This window comes from Micromesistius poutassou (assembly GCF_964030765.1).
Source record: "Micromesistius poutassou genome assembly, chromosome: 18".
In the NCBI taxonomy this organism is placed as follows: Eukaryota; Metazoa; Chordata; class Actinopteri; order Gadiformes; family Gadidae; genus Micromesistius; species Micromesistius poutassou.
The window spans coordinates 9189595-9210232 of record NC_140288.1 but is presented as its reverse complement, the minus strand read 5'-3'; the positions used below and the strand labels follow the sequence as shown (position 1 = coordinate 9210232).

Sequence of the window (20638 nt, the reverse complement as noted above, 5' to 3'; positions counted from 1 at the left end):
CACACACACACACACACACACTGTAGCACACACACACGCACGCACGCACGCACGCACGCACGCGCGCACGCGCACACACACACACACATGGTGAGTGGTTCTGGTTAAGCTTCCTTGGCCTCCGTTCTATCCGGGGGGTTAACCTGAGGGCCTGCAGCCTCAATGCGGTGGCATTGAGAGGCCGGCGTTTTGTTCCAAGCCCTTACAGAGGGACCTATAAATCTGTATGAATGTATGTATGTATTCACAGAAAGGCTGATCTTGAACTAGATTCCGGTGAATGCAGGCATTATGTTTTTTTTCTTTTATTCACAGTTTTGCACCATTTTGTGGGGGTTCAAACCAAACCTGATCAAATGCATTCAATGCTCAATGATAAACTAAAAACATGGATGTTCCGACTTGATTCTTCACAACACAGAAATATAAAGCGATGTGGTATGTGTGGTGAAACGGGGGCGTCACAGTGTGCATACCAAGGCAGACCTTTGGAACAGCCCTACCGGGGGACAGGGGACATGTGCACTCATCCCCTCCTCCCTGTGTGTGGTTCCTGTCAGGTCTGGGCCAACTACGAGGAGAAGCCCGTGGAGGAGGTGGTCCAGATGAAGGAGGAGAAGGAGCGCGTGGCCAACTACAAGGCGGCCTACGTCACTGAGATCTCCGACAGCATGCACTTCTACGCCCAGGACGTGGAGACAGGTAGAGGAACGCCCCCTCCCCCCCTCCCCCCCCCCCCCCGTGTGTGTGTTCTTTGTGATATTACATGATATCATATTTCGGTGACCCTGGAATCTTTCCTCCAGTATTTTATATATATATATATATACCAGGGGAATGATTTAAAATGAAACAAAAAACACAAAACATAGCAAGAAAACTGGTGTCTTTGATGTTCTTCCACTGCATCCCATGCATATGCTATAGATTGGTATTGTTTTCCTACCTTTTGTTCCTGTAAACCGACCGGCCATTTATTAGCAGTATTGTGAATGTCAGCTGCTGCTTGCGTCCACCCCCCACCTGTCCAGTATCACACTGCCACACCAGCAGTGAGGGACGTTTCTATTTTTTATTTAAAACGGTAATGTTGTTTTTGTAGGCGAATGGCAGGAATAAATCACACAGCACAGCTGCTGTCAGCATGAAGAGGGATGGAGGGAAAGTTTACTGTTGGAGAAGCTAACTGTGTGTGTGTGTGTGTGTGTGTGTGTGTGTGTGTGTGTGTGTGTGTGTGTGTGTGTGTGTGTGTGTGTGTGTGTGTGTGTGTGTGTGTGTGTGTGTGTGTGTGTGTGGTCAGGCGTAGGGGTGCACTGAGCTGTATGCTCACACCTGTATATGCTAAAAAGTCCTCGCACAAGACGTCCCCTTCCCTGTTTTACTTTGGGTAATGGCCCATGCTTAAGGTAGTCTGGTTCCCTAATGGCTGTGCTCTGAACAGAGGTGTGGGTGTGTTTCGTTCACTTCGGTGTGTTTGTTGCCATTTTGGATCCAAAACCCCCCCGAAAAGTTGTTTGATCAGTTACCCCTCCGCCCAAACCAACCAATCGGAACGCCTCCGCTGTTCAAATGAGGAGTCGCATGATAATAAAAACGAGTTGTTGCGGGAGAGTTATGAGAAGAGCGGTTAAGTTAATAACTCCATGTACACACAACCGAAGGCACACACACACACACAACTGCCCGCATACACAAACACACAAATCAAAGCTTTAGTCTTTGCCGTATTATATTTCCAAGTAAAGTTCATCTCGCGGTGCATGCATTGATGCACATAAAACACAGGTCACCTATTTAATCTTGTTTATGATTCTCCCCATTATGTTTTTGTTTTGGTTGGCCTTCCCTCGATGCGCCACAAGGGGTTGTGAAGTTCCAATGAAAGTCGACTTTAGCAGAGGCCATGAAATTGACTTTGGCCGCCTCCTAATTATCCTTAATGCTTTAATTAATTAATGTTTCCCCAAGCTTGCGACCCCATCTGAAGCTGGCCATCACTGTCGGCGTGACAATCCAATCACGTTTGAGTGTGGCAAGCCTTTGACCACGCCCCCTCCAACCCCCCCCCCCCCCCCCCGCACGCACACACACACAGAAACACAAGAACACACAGATCACACACAATCACAAATTAACACATGATCACACGCACACACACACACACACACGCACACGCACCATCCTGGTTCCTGGAGACCCCCTAGGTGTTACTGAGCTCTCAGAAGCAATCTCCTTCCTCCGGCTCCATCTATAACACACACACACACACACACACACAGGTTGTAGATCCAGATCTTAAGCTCTGCTGTTTAGGCCCCCAGCCGGCCCTCTGTCTCCCCCCGGTTCTCCCCAAATGGGGGGGGGGGGGGGTGATGCTAAGTGAATGTGTCGTCTCCCGCTGCCCATCGCCACGCGGCCTTGTGACGCACGCCGACTCCTGCACTGATGAGGACAGTGTGAGGAAGGTGGAGAACGTAGGAGCAGTCACGTACACACCAGCAGAAACCAACATAAATCAATAATGTTTTCCTGGTGTATGAAACGGGGGCGGCAGACTGTAGAGTACCAGTCTGCAGCCGCACCATGACACCCCTGAAAAGAGCCGTTATTAGGAGTGTTTAATGCAAAACGTTAAATAATGCCCCTTTAAACACAATGTTTGGGATTGTTTGGTGGAGGAATGGGTAAATCTCAACCTGATGAAGTAGAGCCCCTCCCTGGCGCCTCCTCTGGAGGAACATAAATGATGCATTAAGAGGTATTCTACACCAGCTGCACTTTTTTCTCCCTCTCTACACCAGCTGCACTTTTTTCTCCCTCCTTCGTCCAACATAATAGCTGCTGTTCTCACTGTTGTGACGGGGAACGTAGGGGGTGGGGGGGGGGGGGTCTGAAGTTACTCAGCCTCCTCACTGCTAACGTCTGACTTTCAGATGATCCAGCAGTGTTTAGTCGCTTTTTTCCAAGTTTTAATTGGCCCACTATCCCCCCCACACACCCTAATACCCCATGTGCTTGTGAGGAGGAACAAAAAAAACAAGATTACTCAGAGGCAAAAGCCTGACAGGTCCCACCCCACCCCCCCACCACCTCCATCACCAGCACCGTCCTCCTATTAACACACTGGCCAGCCTCCCCCACCTTTCATTCTCTCTCTCATCCCCCTCCCTCCTCGTGGCTCCCTGCCGATGCGCTCTTAGGCTGCATTAAGTCCTACGGCCCCCTTGAAGAACACATCAAAAGCGGCGGGCCCTGCGAACGTCGTGAGAGACAAGCACTTTGCGATAGCGTTACATGTTCCTCTCACCATGGCCGCCCACTCCCCTCCCTCCCTCCCACTCTCCCTGCCTTCCCTCCCTCCCTCCCTCCCTCCCCCTCTCTCCCTCCCTCCCCCATCCACCTCTCTCCCTCCCGCCCACTCCCCCTCCCTCCCTCCCTCCCCCTCCCTCCCTCCCTCGCCCATCCACCTCTCCCTCCCTCCCTCCCTCCCTCCCTCTCACCTCTCTCCCTCCCTCATCTCCTCCCTCCCTCCCTCCCTCCCTTCCCCCCGCCCACCCCATCCCCATCCACCCTTCAATCACATTCTGGGTTGAATAATGTGTGCTTTAGAAGACGATTCCATAGCCATCTTTGAGCCCATCAGCGGCCTGAACCTCATAACTCTTGATGAGCATTTCATGATCGCCTTTGTATTATTAATTTTTTTTACCGGCTCCAAATTGGTTATGATGTCCAGCAAGTCCCAAGAATTCAATAAAGTGAACGTCCTCTGCACATCAGATAGGAGTGGATATGAAACTGGGGCTGTAGTCTCCAGTATAGCGGAGCTGCCTCGGTCCAGCTCCCTAACCAACATCCCTCAGATCAATATCGGGAAACTATTTTATGCATTCTGGGCGCTTTTGTCTCCTCCTCCTCCGGTTGCTTCTGAGCAGTGTGAGGTCACAGCGTCACGAGTTCACCTCCAGTCCTGTGAAAAGTTTAACAGGAGCGGAGCTGGCAGACCTTATAATGAACGAGGTGCCAGAATGAACCACTCGCTCTCAGCTCCTTGGTCTAAATACACACACACACACACACACACACACACACACACACACACACACACACACACACACACACACACACACACACACACACACACACACACACACACACACTCCTTGGCACCGTCCATTGCCCACTGCTACAGCCTCATCTTTGGTGAACTTTCTCACGGTGCTGTGTCGATTCCCTCGGCTTTGAACCCAAAATACAAACAAATCATCGTGAGCTCCAGACGTGGAACTATTTAGATGCGTTTAAAAGGATGAATTCAAGAAACTGCATATGCTAATGAATATTTTGTAGTAGTAGTATACTCTGCATTTTAACAATGCTGGTCTCTTAGGAACTGACGCATAGGGACATGGATAGAGAATGAGTTATAGGCTGTATATAATATATATATATTTATTCCTGCTAACTAATCCAGCTCTCTGGTTCTGGCAGAGTGCTCGGTTTTGTAATAACGCTCCTCAGTGCGTTTCCAGTGCGTTCCACTTCACACATTATTGCACATTTTTATTATTCACAGTAATTGCTGGATTTTGCCCTCACCACGTGCCCTCATCATGTGCCTGTGTGTTTCCTGCATTCATACCTACCATCGTTTGAGATTAAATTACAGGCAGGAGTTTGTTGTAATTTATGTTTTTTTTGAACCGGCAAAAGAGAAATTACTTATTCTCAGGTTCCATTTTCTTTTTGCTTCTGTTTTTAAGTCTGGGTGTGAATGTTGTCTTCCCCTCCTTCCAATCGCCTGTGGTCTTAAGTATGCTGTTGTTAATTACTGCCAGAGGCTCTGTAGCTGTTCACAGCACAAGTGGCTGCACGCACTGGATGGATATCCGTCGTTTTGGAGGTTTCGCTTTTCATCTGACGCTCCAGAACCCAGAGCCAGACGCATATCTCGACCGTCAGTCAGAGAGTACGAGGTTCTTGATCTGTTGTTCCATGTGGGCCGGGCCCTAATGGCACCACGTCCGTGTGACCCTACGTCAACAGCCTCTGCGTTCATAGGAGGGGCTGTGGTTGTGCCCAGGACATGCCCGGTCCAGGCGTGGCTGGGGTCTGTTCTGTGGCTGGGGAGTGGGCCTTGGGGTACACCGGGCTTCTCTTCCACCGGCGTAACTCGCTCTCTCCTCTCTCTGCCATCGCATCATCAAGCATCATCTCCTCCATTGGACCGCAGTGCAAGGGATGACCTGGACCGAACCAACCAGCACGCCCACCCACACACACACCATCCCCTTGATCTAATCATCGTCCCTAGGTGTAGGACAATAGGCCTGGCTGGTACGTCCCGCCTACTGCCCATTTCCCGGCTGAAGCCAAAGTCATAATGATCCCAGCCAGGTGCTGCTCCAGCCACATTATTCACACCAATACCCTCCATGCAGAGCAGCTGCTCCTCACGCAACAACTCGCTCTCGTTCTTTTTCGCTTGCTCGCTCACTCGCTCGCTCGGCTGGACGTCAAACAAAGTCCCCCTCCCCACTTCGCCCCCTTTTTTGGACTTCCTGATTGCCTATTAGTTTCAGTTGGGCTCCGTGTTGGGGCTCATTAATGATGTCATTCTGAATCTGGGGGCCCAGCAGGAGACGTCTATTTTGTTCACAATATTGGTCTTTCTATGTGTCGGAGGTCCCAGGTCGCTGTCCATCAATCAATCAATCAATCAAACTCTCCCCATGGCTCCCTTCCTCTGCATCCTCTATCCTTCCCGGACTCCTCTTCCTCCTCCTCCTCCTCTTCAGTCTGAGAGTCGCCCGGTTCCCCTAAGTTGCCTGCTGGCCGTATTGATTTCAATAAGAGGACATGCGTTGGCATTCCATATTGATTCGCACCACACGTCTTTTCTAATTGGCTGTCACCGACTGAAAAACCACAGCGCGACACGGAGGGAAAAATAAAGTAGGACGTTTGTCATGGGAGACGACCCGCCCTGTCACTGATAGATATTTGATTCACTCGTTGGCTTTTTTACAGTCTTTTTGTGTCTTTGTTTTTGGAAGTCCATAAAAGTCTGCAGAAATGGTGTGTGGAAACAAACCATAAATCCCCCTGCTTCAAGTCCCCTCCCCGTCGTGTACTTTACTGCTCAAGGGCTTCTCCCCTCACTGGTGATTTAGGAGGACTCTGTCTCTGCACAGTAAACAAGCCCAGCCCGGCCCCGAGCGCCCTGAACAGCTAACTCCACCCCCCGCCCACTGCAGCCCCCCGGGCAATATCTAGAGGTCATAAAGTCCTGCCCCCATGGACAACCACCACCTCCGCCCGATGAAGCATTCACTATTGAATCAGATACGCAGCACAGCTTCTCAAAGGTCAGCCCACCTGTCGGACCAGGTGGGCTGCGCTTGATTTTCACGGTGCAAAATAAGCGCGTTGGTCCGCATCTTGCCTTTCCTCTCCCACCCTCACCACCACCCTCACCCTCACCAGCACCACCACCTCCACCCTAACCCTCACCAGCACCACCGGCACCACCGGCACCACCACCTCCACCCTAACCCTCACCAGCACCACCACCTCCACCCTAACCCTCACCAGCACCACCGGCACCACCACCTCCACCCTAACCCTCACCAGCACCACCGGCACCACCAGCACCACCACCTCCACCCTAACCCTCACCAGCACCACCGGCACCACCACCACCACCACCACCTCCACCCTAACCCTCACCACCACCAGCACCACCACCGCCCTCACCACCAGCACCACCACCACCAGCACCACCACTGCCCTCACCACCACCAGCACCACCTCTTCATGAGCTTTGAGTTTATTTCTAAACTCTTACCTGGGGCCTCATTCCTCATCGCGGTGGGACCGTTCCCTCGCCTGCTTGGGGGCTCTTTGCGCCTCGCATAATGGGGCCCCCGGCCTCGGATACTCCTGCCCCCAAAAGGCGGCGCCGCCAGGCAGGGGATTGTGGGTATATTTGGACTCTGAGCAATCAAAACGGAGCATTAGCTGCACTTGATGAGGCTCAACGGGCTGAAAGAGAGAGGAGGAGGCGGCGTGGGAGAGACCGATACAAAATGGAGAGAGGGAGAGAGAGAGAGAGAGAGGGAGAGAGACACAGATGCTGTCCCTGTTTAGTTTTTTTTATCTTTTTTTTTCTTCTCTTCCTCCCAAAATGGTTTTTCCAATTACAGAAACGGTAATTTAGTGGAATGGGCTCCAGACTGTGTGGAAGGGTAGAACGGTAGAGGGAGGTGGTACAGGCAGAGAGAGAGAGCGGATGAGAGACACTGCAGCGAGTGTAATCCATATTGACCGTCTGCCGCTGTGGAGCACCATTAGTCAAGCTGGGTGATCATGTTTTTTATGGTCCCACCCCGCGCTCGGCAAGAGCTGACTCTTCCCCACAAACGTCACTCAGGCCCTGGACTATATCTGCACCTATAAAGCTCCATCCTCCTCCTCCTCATCCTCCTTCCACCTGTCACACTGTGTGTATTTATTTGCTCTTTGGACAATGGATAAATACCCATGCCTGATATGGGATCCTGCCGAGTCGAGTTCCGCTGCGCCGGGCAGCCGCAGATGCAGCAGGTGGTGTTGAGGTGGTGTTTAGACAACAGGTGCGCTCAGGTACGCTGAGCGTAGGCGGGCTTTGCGCTGTGCGGAGCTCTGCGTGGTCGCCTTCTGTCTGTTGCTATCGAGGTATTTAATCAAGGGTGTGTTTGCGGGGAAAGGAACTGAAGGGGAAAAAAACAGATGTATATAAAATAACCACTGCTCCCCTAGCCTCCTGTTGTCATATTGTGATTATTTACCCTGCTGCGGTTTAATGGCTTTCATAAACCGGCTAATAGAATTTGGCGTAGCCTAGGGACATGTCGCAAAAGGCCAAATGATTCACTGTTTCCATTGGCTTTTTCCCCTCCTGTTTTGTTGTTGCTCTTGTCTGTGCTCACACCACGTGCCACGCTGTAATCAAATGTGATCCCAATCAACCACTGAAATGGTTGGTTTTTCAGTCTCTTTTCACCTCTCTCTCTCTTTCTCCCTTTCTGTCCATCTCTTCTTTTTCACTCTCCCCCTCGCTCTCATTTTCTCCTCTTTTGAGCTAAATTGCTCTCTAATTCTGCGGCTGGGCATTCACAATGTAATTATATATGATTTACAAACAGCTGCAGCTATAATGGTGCATAAACAAATTACAGTCCGATGGAAGGGGCGAGGGAGGACCGAGAGATGAAGCAGAAGGATGGGGGTGAGAGAGAATGAGGGAGAGAGATTGGGCAGGTTCAGACACAGTGAGTGGTCAGTCGGGCCGTTTTTGGACAAGCGCACTGGCTTTGCCGTTGAGCAGAAATTGGAAAGTGGCAGAGCTCGACACTTTGGCCTCGCTGGCATGCGTGTTAAGTTCAGCTGTGAACTGCTCTTAGTTATTTCAGCGTTTTCTTTGTTTTTTTGGTAACATTGGGTTATCAGCCTCTGGCGTGACTGGGAATGTACGGTGTCTCTTGACCAGTTCAGGGTTGATTCAGAACACAAACTCGGTCTTGGTCAAACTTGGCCTCCAACATGCAAACGATTTGCAAACGATTTGCTAGCGGTCGTGTGTGTGTGTGTGTGTGTGTGTGTGTGTGTGTGTGTGTGTGTGTGTGTGTGTGTGTGTGTGTGTGTGTGTGTGTGTGTGTGTGTGTGTGTGTGTGTGTGTGTGTGTGTGTGTGTGTGTGTGTGTGTAATTTGCCAATTGCTCATAGAACATGCAGACCAGAGGTCTCCATGGCCGGCTGTGATTTCATTGGACGCGCTGCAATCCTTCGTTAGCTTAAACTCAATAGCGAAGTGTTTCCACTGTTGTTATGGCGACCAGCATCATTCACGTCCACATGTTATCATACATTTACATTCAGGGCGTTTAGCCGACGCTTTCATCCAAAGCGACTTAAAAAGTACATTTGTCTGAAGAACAACAAATATTGCTGTCGGAACAGTAAGGATGTTCATAGAAACAAGTGCCAGGCACTTACAACTTCTATGGTTAACCCATTCCCCGTATACAACTAAGATAACTAGGAGAAGACGCTACACAATGCCAAGTACTATTTTTAAGTACCACTCTTACCGGAATAATGGCAATGGAAATGTTGTTTATGTTTACACAATTGTAATGCAAATTCTGGCAGCATCGGTTGTGAAAAGCGTATCCTCTTGTTAAATGTATTCTCACAAAGGCGTGGGGAGGTCAGCTGCTGTCGATCCTCTGCTGTGCCAGTCCCCTTTAACCCAAGAAATGTGCAGAGAACACACAGGATATGGGGAATGAGCCGAAGCTCAATCAAAAGATGGCTGTACTAAGTGGTCTTTTGTGTGGTCTAACGCACAATGCCCAGGAGCATGTGTGAAGGGAAGATTGTTGTGGGTGTTTAAAGGTGTTAGTTCACTGTTTAAACAAGATGCTGCTTTAGATGAGTAGGATGGGCAATGTGTGCTTGGGTGCATGTTTGGAATAGCTAATTGAACCCTGCTAGGTGGGTGTTAGAGTAGCCGTACATACTAAGAGGTTTACGTTAGTCTTGTGCATTTGTTTTTGCAGATGCTAGCGAGCTAGCAAGATAGCTAATGGATCCAAATTAAACCACACACTCTTACCCCCCATAGGGTGTGGGAGATGTATCTTTTCCTGTTTTTCTCACGCAGCAATGTCAATCAGATTTTATCCTAAACATTGATCAACTTGTTACTTGTCTCTCGTGACGTAACATCGATCAGAAATCCTCCTAAATGTTATCAAAGTTTATTGTGGGAAAAAATAATCGCTTGAGCTCTAAACCACAAAATCCATCTCAACCTCACCATTGAACCAGCTCTTTTCTCCCCATTTATTTATTTTATTTCCTGCGGCCGTGTGGCTGTTTCGAGGGCCGTGGATTTACCGGCAGCGTGGCACTGGACTGACCCGCCAGTAATTAGGGTGAATCAAAGGGTCACAGCACCCTATAAATTAGCTCAGTGAAAATGGCGATCCACAGCCAGTGGCCTGCTGGCCTTTGCCTTAACTACCTGACCCCCCCCTCTGAAAGAACCCACAGACCCGGGCACTGCTGTCTAAACCCCTGAAAGAACCCACAGACCCGTGCACTGCTGTCTAAACCCCTGAAAGAACCCACAGACCCGGGCACTGCTGTCTAAACCTCTGAAAGAACCCACAGACCCGTGCACTGATGTCTAAACCCCTGAAAGTCTTCCCTGGTACGCTTACCCATCAGGGGTAAGGTAAAATATGCATACTATGATCTTCTAAAATGCATTATAAAACGTGCTACACAAGAATAAATAGACCATATGCAATTTGAAAAACAATTTCATGAAATTTGAGTCATGAGCCATACTGTCTTTTTAAAAAGCCTATGTTCATTTACGGTGCCTTATGTCTAGTGAGCCGCACGTCTGTTTTTCTTCTGTTTTTGTATCTGTGTTCACATTCGTCCATCTGAGTTGCCATTGCTGACCTATAGTGTAGTGTCTGTGGTGCTTCGCAGAAGCTCCCAGAACAACACAGGGAAAGGGCAAAGCTCTTAACGGGAACAATGCCGGCTTAAAAACACTGGCGTCGTTCAAATGGGCGCATGGGTGATACTCCGCGTTCCCGGTCCTGATGCAGCATGCGTTGTGCACCACTCTATTCCTCCTGACGTCCTGACGTCGGTGAAGAGCTTGCCAGACAGCAGCCGGTTTAGTACGAGAGCACGTTTTCAATCAGATGTCGGTGGCAGAAAAGGCATTTTATCCCCGTAGGAACAAGAGCTCAAGGCCTTCTACTTGGAATCTCTGCACATCAACTTTTGTTCAATATTCACGCCAAGAGAAATTAAAAGTGTAGTGGGGAAGGGGGCGTCTTTTGGATCGATGCTATCCGTCCTGGACGTCCAGAAGGAAACCAATCACATAAGGGGGGATATAATGCACAGGATCTGTGGAGCTTGAGACAAATTGCAAATAACCATACAGTACAACATTGCCATTACAACATTAAAGATATTGGAAAATACACCCTGGAATGCATTGTATATTGAGGTTAGACGTTTAAGGGTGATGTGAAAGTGTTTCAGTGTGTACAATTCTGTCAAAACAAAGTCCTCTTATTGCCTTTGTTACTATTGTTTCCTGGATCTCTCTGATCTGGCATGGAAGTGATGTATTGGCAACATAATGTAAAGATATTGCCTAAAATGCCCCATATATACAACATTTGTTGAGTCATATTTGTGCAGTGCTCTTCTATTCTCTGTTCTACAGTGGCCAAGTACAACTGCAGTCTCCTCAGTAAATAAAGCAGTGAGTTTACACATGTTACATCCAGTTATGCAGATGTAGAGTTATGCAGTCGTCTTGGGTTTAAGTAGAGCCTAGACGTGAATAAGGCTGATGCAGCACACTGCATATCGCTTAGTGTTCACATGTTAAGGCTGGTCCCTCATACCTCCATCCTTCTCTGGCTGCTCCAATTACACAAAGAGGGCAGCTTTTAATTGGTCTGAATTAAGGTAGGCGTGTGTGTGTGTGTGTGTGTGTGTGTGTGTGTGTGTGTGTGTGTGTGTGTGTGTGTGTGTGTGTGTGTGTGTGTGTGTGTGTGTGTGTGTGTGTGTGTGTGTGTGTGTGTGTGTCCAAATCTCAGCAATTACTTGTTTTTGCAAACAAGTCAAAAATGAATTTGACACCAAAGAAAATAAAACTCCAGAATTGAGCTCATCTGCCATCAGACTTCAGATGATTATCTAAATTCAGATTTGTGCTGCTACCTGTGCTGGTATGCACGGCTAGACACATAACAGGGATCAGGTCTACAGCTGAACCTGGCACCAGGCTTACTAAGAGCGTGACTTTTATAAAATAAACAGCATAAGCTGCTCTTGGCATGTGGTATTATTGTTGTCTGCAGCGCCATAGCAGTGCTGTGCTCCTATACATTCTACTTTCACTTATCGTGTTATGCTGTCCCGACGGGCCATCATTGTGCTTGTCCGCCGCGTGGGAAACTCTGGCAGCGAGTAAACATTAGCAAAACGGGCCTCCTTCAAACAGCCTCTCAAGGCTTTGGATTATTTGATGAGTCATCCTGCTCCAAAACACGAAAACACGCGTCAACATGATATATAATGGATTTGTGGAATGGAAGTTCTCAGAAAAATGTGTACACAATAATTTTGATAATTTTGTAAGAATTTATGATTTGATTGACTTCATTTACTCTAGTGCACGTGATGGTTCCACTCCTAGTGTGTGTGTCTGTGTGTGTATGCATGTATGTCTTTGTAGGTGTGTAACCTCCCAGACTATATGTTCATGTGTGTGTGTGTGTGTGTGCATGTGGGTGTGGTCATGTCGCCCAGCCCTCCTCCACCACCTCCAAGCTCAACCATGATGTATGAGGATGATGAGATGCACCCAGAGCAAAGCAGAGAGCTTCACAACACATTGGTGTTAACACATGCAACCGTCCTTTAACCCACAGACACTCACATAGACCACATGCCTACAAACCCATTCACACACGCACACGCACTAACACACACACACATACTAACACAAGCACGCAGGCACGCTAACACACACACACGCACGCACGCACACACGCATGCATGATAACAAACCCATACACACACACACAGCCCACATGCTAACTCCTTAGCCTGAGCCAGCAGGAAGGAAGGCACGCAGGTTTTTCCCCTAACTATAATTAGATTAATAAATCAAGGAAGAGGTGGTGCTGACAGCAGCAGCCTCACGCCATTCTACCAAGTCTGCACCACTGGGCCGGCACTGCGGTACCGCAATGTGAGCCTGTGTGTGTGTGTGATTGTGCATGCCTGTGTGTTGATGAGGCGAGGAGTTCAGGAAGCGACATGTTTTCCTAAAACTGCTGCTTCTACAGAACACAACGCATCTGTTAGTGCAAGCCTGTGTGTGTGTGTGAACACGAGAGCGTTGTACGCTTGCATATGTGCATACTGTATTTATCCTCTCATTCTCCCTTTCTACATTATTTTGCGTTCTGTCCAGCATGATCCAATGAGCTGATGCCATTCTTAAGTCCTGCCTCCTTTACATCCTCCTCGCCCAACACACACACACACACAGAGAAACCAACCGACCAATCAGATGGAGCTCCGACGTGCCTGGCCTTCGCTCTCTCCTCCTTTAATGAGGCCTACTTTCTCCCTGCACACGCTCACACATTTTTGGTCCTTCATACCCCCTGTGGATTCTCTCTCTTGTGCTCTAACTCGCTCTCCCGCCCTCTCTCTCTCTTTCGCCCTCTCTCTCTTTCTCGTCATCTCCCTCCCTCCCTCCCTCCCTCCCCCCTCTCTCTCTCGCCCCTCTCTCCCAGTTTGACACCATGCTAATGAAGGTATCTCGCCCAGTAGAAGCTGGCGGGTGCCAGGCTGTTGAAGCGAAGATAAACGTCCGAAGCACCGAGATTGTTTTGGGTTTTTTTTTGCCTTCTTTTCTTTTGGTGTTTTTTCTTTACCACCCCCCTCCCTCTCCCCCCCTCCCCTCTGCCCTCCACTAGCAGGCGAACGCTGTTATGCAAGCATAAATAATATGAGGTGCTTACAAGAACCTCTGGAGCAATGGGGGCGTCTGTTGCCTCCGGGTTGTTTGTTTGATTGTAACACACACACACACACACACACACACACACACACACACACACACACACACACACACACACACACACGGTAAGCAGAGCCTGCTAATTCTAAACATGCGCTGGTGCACTGACGCATCCATGCACATATGCACGCACACACCCGCATTGTTAGTCTTTCACCTTTTTCTTGTTGTCGTTGACAACGTGATTACCTTAGGCCACACGCAGCCGCTTTGAACCCTGGTTGCATGTGTCATGTGTGTGTGTGTTTGTTTTGTGCACGTGCATTGCATGTTTGCCCATGTGTGCTCTCATGCTCTGCTAATGAGTGCCTGAGTATAAGGGCTGTATGTAGGGGCATCCCTCGGAGGATTGCCAGGGTGGCGAGGGCAGCACGTTGGGGGAGAAAAGGAGAGCGAGCGAGAAGTGAGAAAGAGAGAGAGCGAGCGGATAGGAGCTGGTCCTCCATCGCCCTCGCCCGCCCAGTCCCATCCCTGGGGGAAATCGATGGAAATGGGCTGTCAACAAATCACCATGTAATTTAAGATTCGCCACTTTGCTAAACTAGCCACTGCAAGTGCTTCCGCGCACGTCACGCTGGCCTCAAGAGACGCACGCACGCACGCACGCACACGCACACTCTCTCTCAAGGGGGAACCAAGCGGCTCTCCGATTGCAACTTGATTGGTGCAAATCATGCGGTGGCGTCTCGAAGCCATGGAGCACTCAGACCCCTGAGTCATGATCTGATTCTGCCCGCCGTCTCGGTATCAACAAGCACATTGGAGCTCACCATGGTAACGCCCGCCCCCCCCCCCCCCCCCCTCCCCACGGTGGCGCTGCCACTCTTAAGTCATCGACGGAGCCACAGTGTTTCTAGTCTTTCTTCTTATGAACTGCGGTTAGCGTGGTCGCAGCAGCGCGCCACCGACGGAGCTCACTGCGACGCAGACACGGACACTATGATTAGTGACCTTTTTGGTGACAAATTGTCCCTGGGGTTTCAGGGGGGGCGGAGAACGTCTCGTGTTTTTGTGGCCTTCATTGCCGCGACGACGTGTCAGGGGGGGCCAGACGGATTATTGACAGCAAACAGCGGAAGACATCTCGTCTGGCCACAGGAGACACGGCTTTCTGGGCTATTTTCTGTGTTGACCTTCAGTCTGAAAACGGCGGTCCCCCGACGCATGGCGGCTTCCCCCCTTGGCGTTTTTATTTCTTATTTGATTAAATTGTGGATTGTTGTGGATTTTTTAAAAAGAAACAGGGCTTTGCGTGTAACATGTACAAAGTATTCTTCATTCATCAATCCACTACAAACTCTCCCAGTCTGTAATAAACGGGCGTGAAACGTCAACATCTGACAGCGAGGGCAGCGGTGAATCCCATTGGCTGTGTGTCATTTTCCAGCCAGCGCTCAGCCAATCATGTGTGTCCTCTCTCCCCGTGTCATCAGGAGCCCAGCTGGAGAGCCTGATGGAGACGATGCGGGCGGAGATCGCCGCCCAGCCGCCCTTGGAGGGCTCATACGCCCCCCGCCGCGGAGACTTCTGCATCGCCAAGTTCGCCGACGGAGAGTGGTAGGCTCCGCCCCCGTAGAGCTCTGAGCACCCCTCCCCCCCCCCCCCTCCATCTCTACCTTAACGGTGCTATGGTGGACCCTCCTATCTCGACCCCCCCCTGCCTCTAGGTGTTCATTATGGCACCTCCTCCCTCGACCCCACTCCCTTCCTCCCCCCCCCTCCATCTGTACCCCCCCCGATGTAACGTCGGCTTGTCATGGGGCCCACGGCACTCCGGAGTCCATGTCGGCTTCTGTGTTATCGTACGTTAACCCCCCCCCCCGACAGACCGACTATTGTTCCATGGGCGCCATCTCACACACACACACACACACACTCTCTTGCATGTCTCGGGAGATTCCCGGTGACCTTTTCCTTAAAGACTTTAAAGACCGCCAGAGCGCTCTGTGTGGTCGTCGTGACAACGGCAATTCAAAGTCATTTGCCTCCGGGTGTCAAAGTTGAATATGCAGCGTCCCGTACAGCGGGCAGGGTGGGAGGGGGGAGGGGGGAGGCTGTGAGGGGGGGCTGTTCAATCTCCACCGCTCCAGTGTAGCGTGCCTCCCCCCGTCTGTCTCCCTCTCTCCCTCCCTCCCACCCGGCTCCTCTCTGCTGATCACAACAGACACGTCCTCCCTCACCCTCTCCCAAGGGAAATAATCCTGGAATCATTTACTCATCTCCACTCTCGCTCTCTCACTCCCCTCCACCTCGCTTTCTGTCTCACTGTTTCACTTTTTAGGGCTTTCTCTCTCCCCCCCACCTTTCGGTCAACTTGTTTCACTTTGTATATCTCTCTCTCTCCCCCTCCCTCTGTCTCCCCCCCGCTCACTCCTTCTCTATCTGTCTCCTTGTTTCACCTTTTATCTGTCTCTCTCCCTCCCTCCACTCTCTCTTCCTCTCCTTCTGTCTGTCTGTCTGTCTGTCTTCATCTCCCCTTCTTTATCCATCTTTCCTTGTTTCTGTCTTTCTCTCTTTGTATATCTCTCTATCTCTGTCCTAACGTGTATCTGCCACTGTCTCCTGGTCCATCCACCCATCTGTATCTGCCTCTCTCACCCTGTCTCTCTCTCACCCTGTCTCTCTCTCACCCTGTCTCTCTCTCACTCTGTCTCTCTCTCACACTCTCTCTCTCTGTCTCTCTCTCTCTCGCTCTCTATTTCTCTCGGTCGGTCCCTGACTCTCTGTCCCTGACTCTCTCCCCCCCACCAGGTACAGAGCCAGGCTGGAGAAGGTGGAGTCCCCGTCGAAGGTCCATGTGTTCTACATCGACTACGGAAACGTGAGTGTGTTTGTCTGTGCCCAGCGTGCACCGAAGTTTCTGCACCTCTGTGAAAAGAATGAAATGGAGGGGGGGGGGGGAATGGATTGTGCATTGTCATCATTAAATGCCTTTCCCTGTCATTTTAAAGCCCAGCAGAGGCAAATAAAAGAAGATTGTGCACACACACACAAACACAGACTTATCCTTAACGTTGAAGCTATTGATCTCGCAGAACGGCGTGCTACAGATGTCGGGTGGTGTATCTGTTGTGACGCGAGTCATTTTTTCCATATTCCTGCGACAGCCCCCATACATCCATTAAACTGTAATGTGAGGTTGTTTAATACGCTGCTCCTGCATGACCACAGCACAACAACGGCACTAGCTCTGTTCTATTCGCCGTCCAATCTCTGGTTGACATGTGGGTTCATATGCTTAACGCAAGCACAACAACGGTCTCCTGTCTAGTCAGCCCCTAGCCCCCTTGGGAGATTACCCATGATGCAGTGCATGGTGACATTGGTACGCCTGCGCCTGGTGCTAATGACCTCACGCAAGGGGGTGGGTGGTTTACAGACAGATCCGATGCATACTGGCATGTTGCTGAACGTGTGATTCTCCCAGGCAGAGCATGCACACATATGTGCATGTGTATACACACACACACACACACACACACACACACACACACACACACACACACACACACACACACACACACACACACACACACACACACACACAACTGTATTGTGTATGTATCTGTGGGGTGGGTGGGTTTGGTGGCATGTCATTCAGTCCTGGCCTCCAGCGATTGCAACGTTCTATTTTTAAAATCTGTGATTTTCTAAACGTTTTCCCCAAAATCACAAGTCTACGTCAGAACCTCCAAACATCACTTTGTTCGACCTCCATCGTGGAGTTAAGCCCATACTGGCTCAGCTCATGTATTTTGCCTGAGACCATTTTTTTCCTTCTCTCTGTACAGCCATTCAAATCTATTTTGGATAAGATGAATCGGCCGTCTTCATCCCTAATAAATGTTTTAAGGTCTCCCCTGATGAGCCGGTATAGACCAAATAATGCATTAACCTCAGATACAGGGGCCATTCCATTTATCCCACATCCATAATGGGCTCTGCTCCGTACGTGGCGCTCCGACCGGGATCTACCTGAGGTCATTCCCGGTGTGCCCGGTAATGATGTTTATAGCTGGAATACAGTGCAGCTTGTCTTTCACATCAGATGCATCAGGAAAACATTGGCAGGCTCCCGCCTCAAGGTTGCCCACTCTCAATACGGATTATTAGTGAATGTGGCTTTTTAAATGAAGTCTTCTGTAAGCCGTTTTGAAGTGGGGTCTGTCAGGCTGGGTTCAGTCGGTATTACATCATCACTTCAGACAACGCTCTGTAACATGAGTGAAAGCAAGGTTGGCTTTTCAACACCGAAAGCTCAGGGTTTTTATACAAAGCTTTTCTGATATAAAAAGTCTGATGTAACATATTCAGCTTTTTCCTCCTGCCCAGCGACGGCTTGGCTCGACCTTGAAGCTCTACCTGAAAATGATTGGTGTAGCTCAACTTTTCTACAGATGGGCTCAGATCTTGACTGATGTAGCTGTAGACAATGAGTTCTATTCTCCTTTTTTAACCGTTTGTATTTGGAACTCTTACCGTTGTCGTGTGACGGATTGCTTTAAGCTAGCCACGCAAACATTGGTTTGTCGTGTCTTCCGATCTGTCGTCTTGGGCACCCGGGGTTAGGCGCCGTGTCTAGGGTGGTGTCCTCCGCCATCTTGCATCGCTGGCAGTTGCATATGTTAAAAAAACACGGAGCAAAACGCGAGCAGATGGAGCCGGGTACGGCGCCGTGCAGCATCGCGTCCGCCACGTAGAAACAGCTGCGCCACAATCGCTAAGGTGACATGTACATAAGCCCTCCGCTCAAAACGGCACCTGCTCCGCTTATCCCAAACTGTAAACTACAGGTTTATCGAGGTATTGAGGTTTTTAAGAGCTGTGATAGTTGGGGTTGGGGGGGGGGGAGAGAACCAGGACTCTTGTTATCATCGTGTGGTATCACAGCGTGCATGCATGTCTATGTGTGTCTCCGCTGAGCCTTACATCAAAGACGTCAATCATTAATGCAGAACACTGCACCCAAGACTCTTTGAAAGCGGTCTTTTGTCGCTGATTCGGCTCACACACACACACACACACGCGCACGCACGCACGCACGCACGCGGCAATCTATCAAAACATCTCAATCACGTCTCTCATCTCTCCCTCCTCGGTCTTCATCCTGCCGTGCCAAATGCTATTAAGCCAAATGTTTTCCGCTGCTTTTATCCCGGTTAAACTGTCAGAAGGATTTATGGGCCTTTAGAGTCGGACAACACTCACCACCAGCCCCTTGACCCCGTGACCTCAGACCAGTGGTCTTTCTCCCACCCGTGAGCTGATTTCAAGCTCGGAAAATGTTGTGTGTTCTCTATGCAACTACAACTTTTCTGCATCTGTGTCCACACATTATTTATACCCGATCAATGTCCTAGCGATCGTAATCGCAATCGCATCTCTCTCACCGATGGCGGTGTCAACCACGCAGGGCGACAGTCAGCTCATCAGGAGCAGTCAGGGTTTGGAGTGTTGGTCAGGGACACCTCGACACTCAGCTAGGAGGACGTGGGGATCGAACAAGTAACCTTCCAGTTAGAAGTCACTGCGCTCTCCCTCCTGAGCTACTGCTTATCCACTGAAGTTAATTATATAGAACAGCGGCTCCCAAACGTTTAGTTCCAGTGCACCACTCAATGGTCATCAAGACCTTTAGTAAGAAAATGGATAAATACACACGCAGTGGCCGAGCATTGAGTGCCAGAGCCACATGTCTGCACTGTGGAAGGAAGAAAGGCGTCAACGCTGCTAAGGCTCCCATGTGTAATTTTAGCAAACACAAATGAACACAAAACATCAATACAGAACATTACATTGGATAACACATGGAACGCACAAAGCAACAATATGTTTGAAATATAAGCCATAATACTATTATTTACTGAATATTTACTGAACAATTATTTATTGACATTGAGGGCATTTAGTAGACACTTTTATCCAAAGGGACTGTACATAAGTACATTTGTCAGAAGAAACGACCAATGCCCCCTTTGATGACGGCTCATTTAGTTAACCCTGCTGTTTGGTCCGTTCTACCACTGCTAGTGTAGCCGTCCAAAAACAGACAAAGAATAGCATGAATCATTATTTTTTCATTAACTTTTTCACCAAATTTATCCCCATTCAGTATCATAAATCAACCCTTTTTATGTTGAATTGGTCACAAAGCCTTACTGCAGTTGATAGAAAGAACACAACTGAAGGGTTAACTGTTGAAACCACCAATCTCACACAATATTGTAGTAGTATTAGTGCGGTGATGATTAGCCCTAAAAGCAAGCAGGCTGTTTATCTAATGTTTTCTCATCCAAGGCCAATTGTTGCTTTTCAAATCGCTGGTGCCGTGTGTGTGTGTGTGTGTGTGTGTGTGTGTGTGTGTGTGTGTGTGTGTGTGTGTGTGTGTGTGTGTGTGTGTGTGTGTGTGTGTGTGTGTGTGCGTGCGCGTGCGCGACGTCTTTTTGACACCCGCCAAAAACCCATTGTGACTCCGTCAAAGTTCCTTTGTCGACTCCGTTAATAGCGGGAAAACAAGTGTTTCTGCTTAATTAGAAATGTTCCATTCAATACTTTCTCAGTGGAATAATGAGTTGTGCGCCCATTGTGTTGTGTGTCACTCAGCTCACCAAAAAGATCTCATGAGTGAGTTGTCCTTTTCTTATGCCGGTTAATCATTCAGTCCATTTGCCTCTCTCTCTCCTCATGTCCGTCTCTCTCTCTCTCTCTCTTTCTCTCTCCAGAGAGAGGTGGTCTCCGCGGTCCGTCTGGCCGCCATGCCCCCCGCCTTCAGCACCAGAGTCCTGCCGGCGCAGGCCACAGAGTACACCTTCGCCTTCATCCAGGTCCCCCAGGACGTAAGTGCACTCACTCACTCACTCACTCACTCCAGAAACTCACTTGCTCTCTCTCTCTCACACGAACGCGCGCACAGTTATGCATTGACGGACAGAGGCCCTTAGAAATGACTTCAAAC

The 20638-nt window shown here is 49.6% G+C and overlaps 1 protein-coding gene across 1 annotated transcript in view; it reads left to right on the top strand.

The window, feature by feature from the left end:
• The window catches only part of snd1 (staphylococcal nuclease and tudor domain containing 1), a 149050-nt gene that overhangs the window by 112211 nt on the left and 16201 nt on the right, over positions 1 to 20638 (top strand). The window contains exons 17-20 of the mRNA XM_084483174.1: positions 561 to 702; positions 15117 to 15240; positions 16435 to 16504; positions 20406 to 20519. Coding sequence (XP_084339300.1) covers positions 561 to 702; positions 15117 to 15240; positions 16435 to 16504; positions 20406 to 20519 — 450 coding nt within the window. The remainder of the gene's footprint in view (positions 1 to 560; positions 703 to 15116; positions 15241 to 16434; positions 16505 to 20405; positions 20520 to 20638) is intronic.